The sequence below is a fragment of the Mercenaria mercenaria genome, chromosome 4 (assembly GCF_021730395.1).
Source record: "Mercenaria mercenaria strain notata chromosome 4, MADL_Memer_1, whole genome shotgun sequence".
Taxonomy (NCBI): Eukaryota; Metazoa; Mollusca; class Bivalvia; order Venerida; family Veneridae; genus Mercenaria; species Mercenaria mercenaria.
Window position 1 is genome coordinate 99,618,644 of NC_069364.1, and position 15,209 is coordinate 99,633,852.

The 15,209-nt window shown below is 34.4% G+C and overlaps 1 protein-coding gene across 2 annotated transcripts in view; it reads left to right on the forward strand.

The window, feature by feature from the left end:
- Positions 1-9,352, forward strand: part of LOC123553107 (ubiquitin carboxyl-terminal hydrolase 47-like) — a 72,930-nt gene extending 63,578 nt beyond the window's left edge. For both annotated transcript variants that reach the window (XM_053542027.1, XM_053542028.1), the window contains exons 29-31: positions 252-299; positions 2,918-3,120; positions 4,601-9,352. In XM_053542027.1, coding sequence (XP_053398002.1) covers positions 252-299; positions 2,918-3,120; positions 4,601-4,727 — 378 coding nt within the window. In that variant the 3' untranslated portion in view covers positions 4,728-9,352. The remainder of the gene's footprint in view (positions 1-251; positions 300-2,917; positions 3,121-4,600) is intronic.
- The last annotated feature ends 5,857 nt before the right edge of the window (positions 9,353-15,209 follow it).

The following is a 15,209-nucleotide window of genomic DNA, read 5'->3' on the forward strand; positions in this document are numbered from 1 at the left end:
TGATCTGAGAAATGTTTTTTAAAAGTTTATATCTATATTCTGCTGTAAAAACTCCTTAGTAACAAACAAAAAAAGAGAAAAAGAACAGTTGTTTATGAATTATCTTGATGAAGGAGTTAGCCGAAACGTTGATGCGATAAATTACTATACACAAAACTTAAATAGGTGTTGTTGTTGAAATACCTTATTTGTTACATCAAACAATTCTGTAAGAAATTATAAATTAAGGACAGGATGTTTTGTTTTTGCAGATTTCAGAATTACATGGAATAAACACTGAAGATATCGAAATGGCAAAGGTAAATTTACATCTCGGTTTTAGTGGCATTATGTCTGGGATGTTCAAAATTGGAAAGGGCCATAATTTCTTTTCATTTAACCATATATTTTACCAAGATTTTAGTAGCAACCTTTAGGCGCAGTGATACATATTTCACAAAATAGTTGACTTATTTGAACAATTGAAGATTTCTACAGAAAAAGTTTTCCCTGTTGTTCAAGCCAAGATTTAAACCACTTTTTATGCCCCCGAAGGGAGGCATATAGTTTTTGAACTGTCCGTCGGTCTGTCGGTCTGTCAGTCTGTCGGTCCGTCCGCAATTTTCGTGTCCGGTCCATATCTTTGTCATCGATGGATGGATTTTCAAATAACTTGGCATGAATGTGTACCACAGTAAGACGACGTGCAGTGCGCAAGACCCAGGTCCGTAGCTCAAAGGTCAAGGTCACACTTAGACGTTAAAGGATAGTGCATTGATGGGCGTGTCCGGTCCATATCTTTGTCATCGATGGATGGATTTTCAAATAACTTGGCATGAATGTGTACCACAGTAAGACGACGTGCAGTGCGCAAGACCCAGGTCCGTAGCTCAAAGGTCAAGGTCACACTTAGACGTTAAAGGATAGTGCATTGATGGGCGTGTCCGGTCCATATCTTTGTCATCGATGGATGGATTTTCAAATAACTTGGCATGAATGTGTACCACAGTAAGACGACGTGCAGTGCGCAAGACCCAGGTCCATAGCTCAAAGGTCAAGGTCACACTTAGACGTTAAAGATCATTTTTCATGATAGTGCATTGATGGGCATGTCCGGTCCATATCTTTGTCCCGAGGACACCAAAAATCCGCAAGGGATCCTAAAGTTCACAATTTCGGTGTTCCGTCGGGACTCTTGATTTTCAGATAAAATATGATTCTAAAAAAATGTAATTCCCCAGTCTTGTTCGCTCAAACATCGGTCTTTTGCTAAGCCAGGGCGTTCAGTTGACCCGGGTTTTGACCCGCGAAAATCGAGAAAAACTCGTATTTTACCCGCATAAATTACGGCACATGCGTCGGCTTGACTCGCGGAAATTTACTTAGATGCGTTCCAAGTTCGATAGTTCTGCCCCCTGTCAATCAAAATCCCAGTGAATTTCAATATTGTTCGCCGGCACAAGCGGAAATATGGCAGTAGGCGGAGCGTCGTATGTTAATTAGCTACCGACAGATGTCAGTCACGCCACGTGCCAAATGACACGTGCTTATCTCGCGGTTTGTATTTAGTACAATATGCTTTGTCATTATCAAAGGTGTTTATTGATCAATGTTTACAACTTAATTGATAAACAATGCAGCCTTAGATTATCGTGTTTGTACCATTATTTTGTTTGCGATTACATGAGCCGGTGGGCCGTTACGGTCTATAACAAATTATTATCATTGCCGAGGCTTTGTCTGGGCAAAACAAATTAAATAAGCAGAAATTATACGTGGTATGATGAGAAAATAAAGTTAAAACAGTTATCTTTTCAAGAACTTTAACCGTTACTTTTGTTTTTCGTATTTGTCACTCGTTTTCTAGACCGACATTTTCGAACATTTTTATCATTTCTTACAAGATTTTTCTAGTACAAACTAAAATAAAAAGCCAATAAAACGTCTGCATTTACGAAAAATATGATCACTGTTGCCAAAGCAGCTCTTATTTAGAAGAATTTGCTGATAATAAAAGCATGCAAACACTAAACCCCACCCACTTTTAGGCAATGTGCAAAATAAAACAACTAAAATATGAAATGTTTAAGAAAATCTATTATGACCAATGTACTAGTTTTAGATAAAGTCTGTGGGAGTCTGTAGGAGTTGCATTAATAAGGCCTAAAAAATCTTTGTATCTGGTAACATAAAAAATTAGGGTAGGTAGGTCGGAACATTTTTTTTTTTTAATTTTTTTTTTATACTTTTCGGAATTTTTTTTATGTCAAAAAAATGATTACAAATAAGGGGGTTATAAGGGGGATTGAACTAGGCGGCATACATTTAGACGAACTACAACAAATGGCAGAGGAGTGCGATGGTAGTGAAGATGAGGGGGAAGAGGACTTGGACAGAAATGACATTATTCTTTTACAGCAAAAGTCATACAAGCTATTGTTGTCATTGATGTAAAATGGAAATAAAGTGGAAATAAAATACATGTAGTACTGTAAACAGTTGTGTTTGTTGGATTTTAGTTTTTTTCATGTTCTTACCACATTTTGTTATCAGGGACTCCTAATTTTCAGCAGGGATTCCTAAATTTCCCAGCAGGTATTCCTTCGGGATACCTAGCAAAAAAGTTAGTGTCGAACGCTGCATTCATGCATGGATTTTAAAATAACTATGCATGAATGTGTGACACAGTAAGACGATGTGTCGCGCGCAAGACCCAGCTCCGTAGGTCAAAGGTCCAAAACTCTTAACATCGGCCATAACTATTCATTCAAAGTGCCATCGGGGGCATGTGTCATCCTACGGAGACAGCTCTTGTTAATTCTCTTTAGATATATATCCTGTCCATCTATAGACTGTTTCCTTCACTGATCTTGCAAAACTAAATACTGTTATTTAAACCAATTGCTGATGAACAAATAAGTTATTGTTAACTTTCTAGGGTCGGGGGACATTTCCCTATGATGTATCTGTGTTGGAGATACATACAGACTTAGACTGGAACCCTCCAGTGCAGGCTCTAGGAATGTGGCCGTTGTATATATGTGATGATGGTTGTCTCGTGTACTATAGGGACAGCAAGGAAAAACTGGCCGAACTAAGTGATAACATGAAGAAAGAAATCGAAACGAAGGAAAATACCAGGTTAGACAACTCTTTTTTACCACTGCATGGACAGATAGAAATTAACATAAAATTACTATTTGTTCAGAAAAGAAAGCTAAAATGCTCAAAATTCAAACCACATTGCAAGAATACAAATTTCAATATTCCTACCTTTTGTGATGATTCTTTATGGTAAGTGGGTTTATAGGAGTTAAATATAAAAGAATACAATTGGCCACCTAAATCCAGTGCAGTTTTTTGTGAAACTAGAGTGACAGAATTCTTTTACTTGTGAGCATAAACCTGTTGTGGTACTTTAAAGAATCAGAGCTCCAGATAAGATGCGTATTTGCGTAAATACGTTTTAAAATTTACGAAAAACGCATTTAAAATCAAACCTACGCATACTGGTACGCATTGAAAAAAAGAGGATACGTATTTTACTTGATTAAAGTGCGTAATCCAATTTTATCTTAAATCAATCGCATCTTTTTTTGTAATCGAGTGCAACAAATAAAAATGGCGTCTTGTAAAGCAAACGCCGACGATATCGTAAAGAAATGCCATTTTTTCTTCAAGTATATTAAGTGTGTGACAAGAGATGACTCTGAGAATGCCTTTCAGATCGCTAAGTCTGTGATCTATGACATATTATGAGTAACTGTTGAAACAGCCGAGAAAAAGCGGAAGCACCATGTGGGTGTTTCTGAAAAAATAAAATCATCACTTGCAGTCGAATATCACTGGCTGTTGATAGATTGAAGTGGTCAGTAACTGAAATTAAATTGTAGTGTAAGATTTAGTGTATGCAGTAAATAAAATGTTAAAACTATCTGAATGAAGGCGCAAAAAATATTCAGGAAAACGACATTGGTCGACAAAGGCACATCAGCAGACCACATGAATTATACACGGAAAATTATACAAACAAACAGTTAATATTATTATCCTTTGAACGATTTTGAAGACTGAAATACCATTTAGAAATTCTAAAAACCCTTTTGAAAAATATCTAGGAGTAAAATACCCTTTACCCTAAAATCTTATCTGGAGCTCTGAGAATTATAATTTATTATATCTTGACTCTATAGTATAGTTTTCTAATTGCATTTTATAATTTTTTCCTTTAATTAATTCCTCATTTGTTATATCATTTTTTTCAATGCATATATATGTATTTATATGTTCATTCCTTGGTATAATAGTCAGAAGAAAAATTGAGCCTGTTTGCTTAGCTCAGTTAGGAGAGCACAGATATACAAATGATTTTTATGGTGATTTGGTAAAAGATGTAAGTACTGGTAATCCAGGAACAATGGTTAGGTTAACTGTCCACTGTTAAATAACTGAAATACTGTTCAAAAATGGTGCTAAACCCAAAATAAACAAACAAGCAAACAAAAAATTAGTGTTTTGAGACAGTCAAGCTTTTAGGCTGGTCTTGTCACCTCGCATATCTGGGTCACTCTAATTCTGACACTGAGTTTCAACTGTATTGATGTTGATTTTGTATTTTCAGATTGTCCAAGTCTGCACAACGAGTCACTTACAGTCCCAGAAAGGAAAGAGCCCTTAAAATATACACAGAAGAACCTGCACCTAGTAACAATCTGTCTGCGTCAAACGCTTCCCCAGATCTCGACTAAATCCAGACCTGTTTGTTGTTCTTTTGGTTCAAATGCCTATGTGGAGCAGTTGGCAGGATTTCCCAGTATAAGATATAAGGTTAAATAGCAGTAAACCAGTCAGAGAACTTTAACATCTGATTGGTTGTTCAAGTTTGAAATCGACCAATGGCATAGTGATACTGGTCTTTAAAGTTGGATTTGTAAAGTTTGAGCTTGAAATGTGTCATTTCTTTCTCTTTAGTGAAGTCATAGGTGACTGTAAGGAATGTAGCAGGAAACATTTACAACTAAAGAATTTAAGAATACAGAATTATAGCTGTTTGTTTTGGTCAGATTGTGTTATTACTAACTGACTGTATGCTTTTCATTTCTGTAGTGATATGGTATTATTATTTCAGCTGTCTAATAAAAGGGAAACAAACTGCATTTAATTTGCTAATAGAGGTGATAACTAAACAAATTTACCAAAGGTGTAAAGGTATTTTCATATATTAAAACAATATTGATGTTATGAAATACTCCAGGTTTTGCATTAAATGGAAAAAAAAAACCCACATTTTTAATGAATTTTTATTGGGCTTGACAGTTTAACGACTTCACAAAAAATCTGTTATTTGAATATTAATAGTGACTGCACAAAATCTCTTTAACCTTTAGCCTGCTGGCGACGATTGATTCTGCTTTTGCGACCAGTGCAGACCAGCACTGTTCGCTATTCAGTCAGGAAATTTCCAGTGATCTCCCCTTCAAATAGTAAATGGTACTGTTCAAATTGAATAATAGACCAGTCCACCTTAGAAGTTTAGCAGGCTAAAGGTTGATCGATCAGTTGTTCCACAGTCTAGGTATATGATAGTTTTATATGTTAGACAGGTGTATGGAAATCTTTCTGATATTCCAGCAAACTTGTTATATACATGTTGTGTTTTCATAGGTGTATATGCCTCAATCATTATGAAGTCTTTCATTTGATTTTGTTTTTGTTTTGTTTTTTAATGTCATTTGATTTTGTAGAAAATTTTCAAATAAGAGCTGTTTTAATTAAGGGTATTTTCATGTCTATCTTAATAATTTAAAGTCATTATTTGACTAAACACCTTAAGTCAGTGGAATACAGGGACAGCTTCTTTATAAGATGTATTTGTTCTAGGTGGTTAAAAAAACATTAATAAACAATATTATTGTTACCATTATTATACCAGATTTATATAGTGTCCTTTTCATGATAAACACGTTCAAAGGCGCCTTACATATAGCAAACACAGCTACACAGAGCATGAAAATATGAAAGTTATGCCTGGCATTGGTGGTGTCTGGGTACATTTTTTTTTTGTCTGCTGGCAGAAGTGATACTAATGCAAGATGTAGATGTTGGAAAGTCGTCTCATCAGGCAATTTAGCATTTTTGTTCTGAACAAGATTTATTTTGATGAGTATCCATTCGCACACCATTAAGCAAGTCTAATTTGTTTTATATGCCCCTGGACATATAGCAGTTGAGCTGTCCGTAATAACAAGATTGCCTACAGCTCACATAAATGACCCAGTTTAGTTCATACGCACACGCAACAAAATGTGGCAAAACCTAAAACCTGACATTGTCAGATTATGGCTTTGGGATCTTACTTCTGCAAGGCCTAGATGTAAGATATATTGAAGGTAGACTAGTTATCTACAGAGATTGTTCAAGTCAGGTCCTAGGTTTCAGGTTCAGGGTTGCCATACATTTCACTGCTTTACATAGTTACATTTAGTTCTGTAAAACATTTATGATTCATACATCAAAACAGCAGTTTCTTTTGGATATTGATTTGTGAATTATCAGCTTTGAAGACCAAATGAATGTGAATTTTATTTGTTTGCTGGGAGTTATTTTTAAATAAGTGAATTTACGTATCCATGAAAGCCACAAAAATGAGTCCCCAATGAAGAATTATGATTGGACAGTATTAGTTATTCCATACAGAATTTGGTTAAATTTGCCTTGGGCTGGCCTAGGAACATGCAGTTACATGAACAAAAATATCTTGAGGGTTTCAACAAAGAAATCCTACATATTGTCTGGTTGTTCTCTCCTTAGGGGAGCACCTCACTGTGGCCCATTAAGACCTTTGTTTTGTTTTGGCTAGTATTTGATGTACTGGGAAATGCTGGAATTCAGTGCGAAAAAAGCCCAATTTTGGAATATTTTATCAGATTGTTTTGTATGATACTAAATTTGTAAAGTATTGAATACTGCATACAGTTTCAAGTATTTATGTCTTGTTATATTGTATATATGAGTGTTTGTTTTCTATGTATCCTCCATGGTTTGAATATACAACATGTAATATGATTAGTTGTTAGTACTGAGTGTGAAGTAATGTGTGTGTAGTGAAGAGATACTGATTGCATGTTTTTCCTAGAAGCATCAAATTGTTTTACGTTGCACTTCTTAAATACTCTGGACAAGTATATTGCACAACATTTTTAACTCCAAACTTAACCTTTAGCCCGCAGGCGACAAGTGATTCTACCTTTGAGCCAGCGCAGACTATGATCAGTCTGTGCAGGCTGATCATGGTCTGCACTGTTCACTATTCAATCAGTAAGTTTTCAGTGAACACCCCTTCAAATAATAAATAGTATTGCCCAGATTGAATGATGGACCAGTCCATTTTAGAAATTTAGAAGGATAAAGATTAATTCCTTGTTGTTATCTCTGTCATATATAGAGATAATCAAGTGAAACTATTTCTTGATCATTTTATTAAAACCTAGATCTGATACCGATAACTATTAAGAGTAAAGTCATTGAGCTCTTACAGTCACGATAAGCTGACCATAAAATCACATCACGTGAGCGCATCAGTACCGAGTGTCCTTGTAACTACAGTAAATGTAAAACACATGGAAATGATGTTATTCATTAAGTTCACCTGTTTACCACAAAAAAATATTGGTCACAGTTGTAAAATCTTGTGGAAGGCTCTAATTACCACACATTATGTGACTACGTTTACAATAAATCATTTAATTTCCTGAGCATAAGATTTCTTGGTTTCAAATCTTTGACAAAAATGGCTATTTCATTTGGGACTTGAATTCCTGGATTTCAAATTTTTAACGATACAATTCGGAATAGTGTTTCTTTATTGGGATTGAAATTGGTGGAATATTGTTACATTTTATCAAAATTGAATGATCAGTTATAGGCTCCAGTTTTCACTGTCAGAAAGAAATAGGTCAATATTTCTTACAGATTCAAATGTTACAAGAAAGTCTTAAGTGTGGAATTAGCAAAGTTAAATATATAAATTGTGCACCAGTATTTTGAAATACCATGATGAGATAACAAACAATAAGGTGGTACTTTTGACTTTGAATGAATCAGGAAGAAAAAGCAAAACCTGTTTATAGGGTTATAAATATAATTGCAATTTATCTGTAAAATGTAAATTATAGCCAAGCTGAGCTTTAGATTTTCCAGAAAAGGGTCAGCATAAGAAGTACTAAAGCACTTTTTTTTATAGTTTTTTGTACCAGTGTTCTGCCTGTTACTAGCATTTCTTTTTATTGAGGTCAGTCCACACCTCCAAGGAGTTCTTGCATTTAGCATGGACTCTAAAGTTACGTACTATACCAGCTAGTGAATTTTATCATCCATTTTTGTGAAACTTGACTTTGTCCTTATATGTTATATTTACTCCTCCCAGGAAAGTTGCTTTTATAGATTTTTTATGTGTACACTGGTCCCTTTTTCATTGAGTTGTAATATTTATTAAGATTTTTGTTTTCAGGACTATTTCCAGGTGAAGTGGATATGATGTAAAACAAATATTTTTGAACACTGAAATGATGGGATTTGTTAACTAATGTTAGTTGTAGACAATAAAACTTAGAAGGAAGAGAGTAATGTTTAAAAACAGAAAATAAAAATTGTGAAAAGAGTTAGAAGTACCTATTTCATTCGTTTATGTAGTCTGAATATCACCCATAACAGATTTAAGTTCATAATCAAAAACAAGATTAAGCTTTTTTTCTGATAAGAAAAACAACTTGAAAACAACCAGTTTGTTTTTTAAATGAATATCTAGGAAAGTGTTAAGTTTACAAAGGCCTAGAGTCGTCAATATTAAAAGTAATGCCCAACTTTGAAATGCTTTCTCGTTAAAGGGAGGTACTTACAAAGGTTGGAAATTAATAAAGCTCTTTAGGGTTTGAAATCACTTAACAGCCATTATGCATGTACAAAGAGCTATAAAAATATATTTTATACCTCTTTGGCATGTTAAATGAACTGCATGGGAAGTGTTGTATTTGCAAAAAAGTTTCTTAAAGGCCATGAAACCACCTTAAATATACTACCTTACAACAAACATGACTGTGTTTTATTTGAAATTGTATTTTCTCTACATTAATATAAAGGTAATATTGTGTTTGTTCTTCCCAAAGGGAGATAATAATGTTGTATAGATGAAACTTTAAGTAGTAAAGAGTTTTGTCAAAAAGTTTGTTTACAGCTTATATATTTAGATTTCATTGTGATAATTTATCAGTAGAGTATTCTGTGTATTTACACTGAGGATATATGTATGCATGTTAAATCAGTCTCTAACAGAATCTTGTTAGAAATAATGAATAAAAGTAGATAATAAAAAAAGCACGGGAGTTATGTTTGTTGACCAGTCCTGGCCATTTGTAGGGTATTATATAGCTCACACCATCTCACTATGATGAGCCCTGTCAAGAGATATATACTGTATAGCGAGTTATAATAATATATTATATTATATTAATCTATAAATATTAATTAATATTTTATTAATCTTATCTGATGTCTGGTCTTTTTTTTTTTCTTTTTTTTTTTTAATGCTTACTAAATAGTTTATTCACAATGGTATTTATGCTCATTTATGTTATATGTCATTAAATATCTTAATTTTTGTGGTATTTTTATGTATTTGTAAAACGCCATTGAATATGTTTTGCGTAAAAATAGGCGTTTAATCAAATGAAACAGTTTCAGTTTCAGAGTTATATTTGCGGAGGTTTAATTTTCACTATATTCACGGTCAACATTGACATCGCGAACTCTAAGCACCGCGATTTTTTGTTACTGCGAATATACACATTTCACTAAAAAGACATCTTAATTACAAACTTTACTTTTACTCATCAGCGTTATTGACTTTGTTTTTGTTACTTTACATGGTGTGCATCAAATTGCAGTGTACTGTGTCAGTGCGAGTGGGGGTACATTCACCACCTTATTTGATAGCTCTAGTTTTTTATAAATTGAATAGCATTTTGAAGAAAGAAATATGAAAAATCCTAAATTTTATGATACTAATAAAATATCGACTATAATCTTTAAAGCAGCTTGCCTCCAAAAAAAAATACATTTTTTTAGATATCTTGAAATAAATGCTATATTTCTTAAGAAGGCTTTAAAACTTGATTACTGGTCAGAGACCACCAATTCAAAAAAGTACAGGGAACTTACTGGGAATGAGGTAAGTGTATACCTGGGAATAAGGTAACGTCTGTGCGTTCTGATTGGTCAGTCATGTAAACAAAGCCAGGAAGTGATTATTTTTTCAAAATTGATATTTTTTCACTGCATTTACAGTATTTTATTATACATTTGACAAAATTTGCTACATTTTATGTGTATTGAAAAAAAGTTTTATCAAACGAATTTCTCCGCCATGTCAAGATGTAAACAGGGGGTCATCTCATTCACACGAAAATTACTTAAATAAAGTATCACTATCCATATGTTTTCGTCGATATTTTGGTAGATAAGATAGTTCTTGAAAACTTGTAATTAGATATACATGTTTCGATGTATGGAAGGCGTAGACGCCATATGTTACAATGTAAGTCTATGTAAAAAATTGGTGGTCTCTAACCTAAATAGAGCTAAAAATGACTTTCGTCGGAAGTCATCACAGGTAATGTTAATGGCACAAATCTGTGTAAATGATGTAGAAGACGTTTTCGTGCAAAAATAAGCGTGAAATTTGATTTTTTTTTTTAAATTTGGCCTCTTTTTTAACAGGTGTGCCTTTTTATCTGAACTTTTTTGACAAAAAGGATCATTTTTATCTCTGTAATGTTAGAGAATGATCAAAATTATTAGACCTTATTCTATTTTTTACGGAATGAATCGTATTTCAGCTTCCAAGTCAATCAAAAGCAGACAACTGAAATTTTCACGAAAAATTGAAATCTGACGACGACAGGGACTGAGCCTGGGCATATAAATCGACAGGGGGTGACCTCAGTAAACTGTCCATATCTTTCTTAAAACTGAACATTTCTTGATGAAACTTTGTAAGACATTTGGTAATGGATCATGTTTCGCAATATCACTGTAAAATTGGAAAATGTGATACGAAACATTCATCTATAGGTCAGAGACCACCAATTCAAAAAAGTACAGGGAACTTACTGGGAATGAGGTAAGTGTATACCTGGGAATAAGGTAACGTCTGTGCGTTCTGATTGGTCAGTCATGTAAACAAAGCCAGGAAGTGATTATTTTTTCAAAATTGATATTTTTTCACTGCATTTACAGTATTTTATTATACATTTTGACAAAATTTGCTACATTTTATGTGTATTGAAAAAAAGTTTTATCAAACGAATTTCTCCCGCCATGTCAAAGATGTAAACAGGGGGTCATCTCATTCACACGAAAATTACTTAAATAAAGTATCACTATCCATATGTTTTTCGTCCGATATTTTGGTAGAACTAAGATAGTTCTTGAAAAACTTGTAATTAGATATACATGTTTCGATGTATGGAAGGCCGTAGACGCCATAATGTTACAATGTAAGTCTATGGTAAAACAATTGGTGGTCTCTAACCTACTGACAAACTTTCTGTTACGGAAACACTTCAGAATTTGCTGTTTTTAGACCACCATCTTCAGATGGTGGGCTATTCAAATCACTCTGCGTCCATGATCCGGCGTCCGTCCGTCCTTCCGTCCATTAACAACTTCTCATTATCGCATCTCCTCAGAAACTACTGGGGGGATTTTGACCAAACTTTGTCAGAATGATGTATTGGTACCCTAGTTATGTCCCCCTGAAAAACAGACTGGTTCAACAATTTTTGAGTGAGTTATGCCCCTTTGTTTATTTTTATAATTTATATAGGGAAAATCTTTGAAAATCTTCTTGTCCAAAACCATACATGCCATAATTTTTCGGACCTTTCCGGGATTCTGAGTTAAAATTTCCGGGATTTTTACCCTTTGTCCGGGACATACACCGTGACATTAGTATTCGTCTGTTTCATGCATAAATATCATAAAAATTATATGCAGTTTCATTGTTCCCTCGCTTAGGAATAATTTGTTGCAAATGTCGTCTAGCTTTCTAAGGGAGGTAAATATGGTAATTTACGTCTATAGTTCGGCACGTGAATTGGTTGCGTTCCCGAGGTAAACTGAATTGGGAGACTTGCTATATACGAAGAATTAACCTGGTCATCGTGATTTAGAATCCAGCTTAATTGGTATCTTTTTAAAGCTTAAAAGTTTACCTAGAATCATTAATAAAATAGAATCCTCAAAGGAATGAAATAAATCTTGTAGATAAAATCGATATAAAATATTTCAGGCTGGGTCAATTTTCAAGGATCGGCCGTCAAAGGTATTCAATAGTCAAAAGTTTAATTTAGAATATATGTGACAATCAATCTACATTTTGAAAGATTACAACCTTTTAAAATAATTATCGTTTAATTGACCGTTATCACCCATTATTTCCAATCAAGGCTACATGTAGCTTCACCGCCTACGTGCTAACAACAACGAGATTTCCTAATATTAAATTATCATAAAACTGTTATTGATTGCATAATTTTGTCAATTCATAATCAGGGTCATCAAAATAGCTGACCCTAAATTAATCTGGGTCATCAAAAGATCGCAGTGCACAATATGAGTGGTAATCGGAGCTAGCTTAATCAACATGTGTCCCGCTCGAGGGCATGAAACTGATTATCGGATAATTAGGAATAAACAATGTGACACCGGTGACTGTTTATTGTGTTTTATTCATGTAAAATTCAACAATTTATAGGCCAAAAAAACTAGTTTTTTGGGGGGTTATTTTTGTTTTTCTGTATTTTTAATTTTCCGGGACATTTCAACACTGTCTGGGACGTCGGGACGAGTATGTGATTTCCATATATTGTATAAAGATTAACAGATCGCAACAAAGAACGATCACACCATTTGTTATCGGTTTGAATTGAGAAGTTTATGTCATTTTGAAAATTGCCATTCCGAGATACTGAAAATTTTCTATTCATTAATAATAATATTTAATTTTAAAAAGGAAACATCAAAGAACAATATTTATTTGTTTTATTTTTAAGAAATCAAAACTCTTCAAAAAAACGTGAACATTTGGCACCGTCAATATAACCCGCTATACTTTAATAAATAAATCAGGTCTGAAACTAAAACAAGAATTTAAAATAAGAATTTAAAGTGAAATCTTGCGACCACCAAATGAGATCTGGTTTTAAGCTCACCTGAGCATAAAGTACTCGTGGTGAGCTATTGTGATCGCTCTCCATCTGGCATCCAGCTACACTTTCCTTTAAACAATATCTCCTAAACCATGAGGCCAATTTTGATGAAACTTCACAGGGATGATCCTTGGATGGTCTTCTTAAAAAACTATTCAAAGAATTGAATTCCATGCAGAACTCTGATTGCTGTGGCCAAAGGAAAAATTTAAAAAATCTTCCTGTCCAAAACCACAGGCCCTAGGGCTTTGATATTTGGTATTTAGCATTATCTAGTGGTCCTCTACCAAGAATGTTCAAATTATCTCTGTAGGATGAAATATGGCCCGTACTGTGGGTCACATGGTTTATATATAGACATAAATCTTCTTGTCCAAAATCGCAGGGCCCAGGGCTTTGATATTTAGTATGTAGCATCATCTAGTGGTCCTCTACTAAGATTGTTCAAATTATCCCCTTAGGGTCAAATATAGCTCTGCCCTGGGGTTCACATTGTTTATATAGGGAAAAATCTTGAAAATCTTTTTGTCCAGAACCATAGAGTCTAGGGCTTTGATGTGTTGTATGTAGCATCATATAGTGGTCCTCTACAAAGATTGTTCAAATTATCCCCCTAGGGTCAAATATTGCCCCACCCTGGGGGTCACATGGTTTATATAAGCTTATATAGAGAAAACTTCTTGTACAGAGCAACATGACCTAGGGCTACACAGTAGTCCTTAACGAAGATTGCTCAAATTATCCCCCTTGGGTTAAAACTGGCCCTGCCCTAGGGGTCACATTGTTTAAATAGACTTGTATAGGGAAAAACCTTTAAAAATTTCTTGTCTCAAACCATGAGGCTCAGAGCTTAGATGTTTAGTATGTGGCATGCTCTAGTGGTTCTCTACCAAGATTGTTCAAATCATGACCCTGGGGCCAATATATGCCACGCTCGAGGAGTCCCTTGTTTAACATTGACTTATATAGAAAAATTCTTCTTGTCCAGAACTATAAGGCCCAGACCTTAGATATTTGGTGTTTAGGTTTGTCTAGTGGTCAACTATCAAGTTTGTTTAAATAATGCACATGGAGTCAAAATTGACTGCCCCCGGGGTCAACTGTTTTTACATTGACTTATATAGTGAAAAACCTTGAAAAAAACATTCTTTTCTGAAACCATAAGCCCAGATCTTAGATATTTGGTATTTGGCATGCTCTTGGGATTCTCTACCAAGATTGCTCAAATCATGACCCTGGGGTCAATATAGGCAATGCCCGGGTGGTCCCAAGTTTTACATGGACATTTGTTTTTGAAGCAATGGCAAAGAAATTTGGGTCACAAGTATCATTTTTTGATACAGATTTCAATACTTGTCATAATCATGACCTACTGACCAACGTTTTCGTTTTTGAAATTACAGCATAGAAATTTTGACCACATATATAATATTTGATACAGATTTCAATACTCACCTTGAATAGTCTAAATCCTGACCTACTGACCTACTTTCTTATTTTTGAAGCTACAGCAAAGAGATTTGGACCACGTTTATAACCCTTGATACAGATTTCAGTACTGGCCTTGAATATTCTTAAACCTGACCTACTTTCTTATTTTTGAAGCTACAGCAAAGAGATTTGGACCACCTGTATGATTTTTTAACATATTTCAATAGTTATCTTGAATACTTTTTACCTTGTTCTACTCACCTAGTGTTTTTGTTTTTGAAAGCTTTAGCAAGGGAAATTATTCAAACAAGCAACTAAACTCAGGTGAGCGATAAAGGGCCATCATGGCCCTCTTGTTTTAAGATGACGGTACCCGTACGCTGCTACTAAGTTGGCTTTATAAACATGTGCCCAGTAACTCTACAAAGAGGTGCTCGATCGCATTTAGATACACTGCCATTGCATTTGAATGAGTCTTTTATAGCTCAATGGTATTTAAAGTGTACCGGCTTCTCAAGCGGGGGTGGGGGAGGG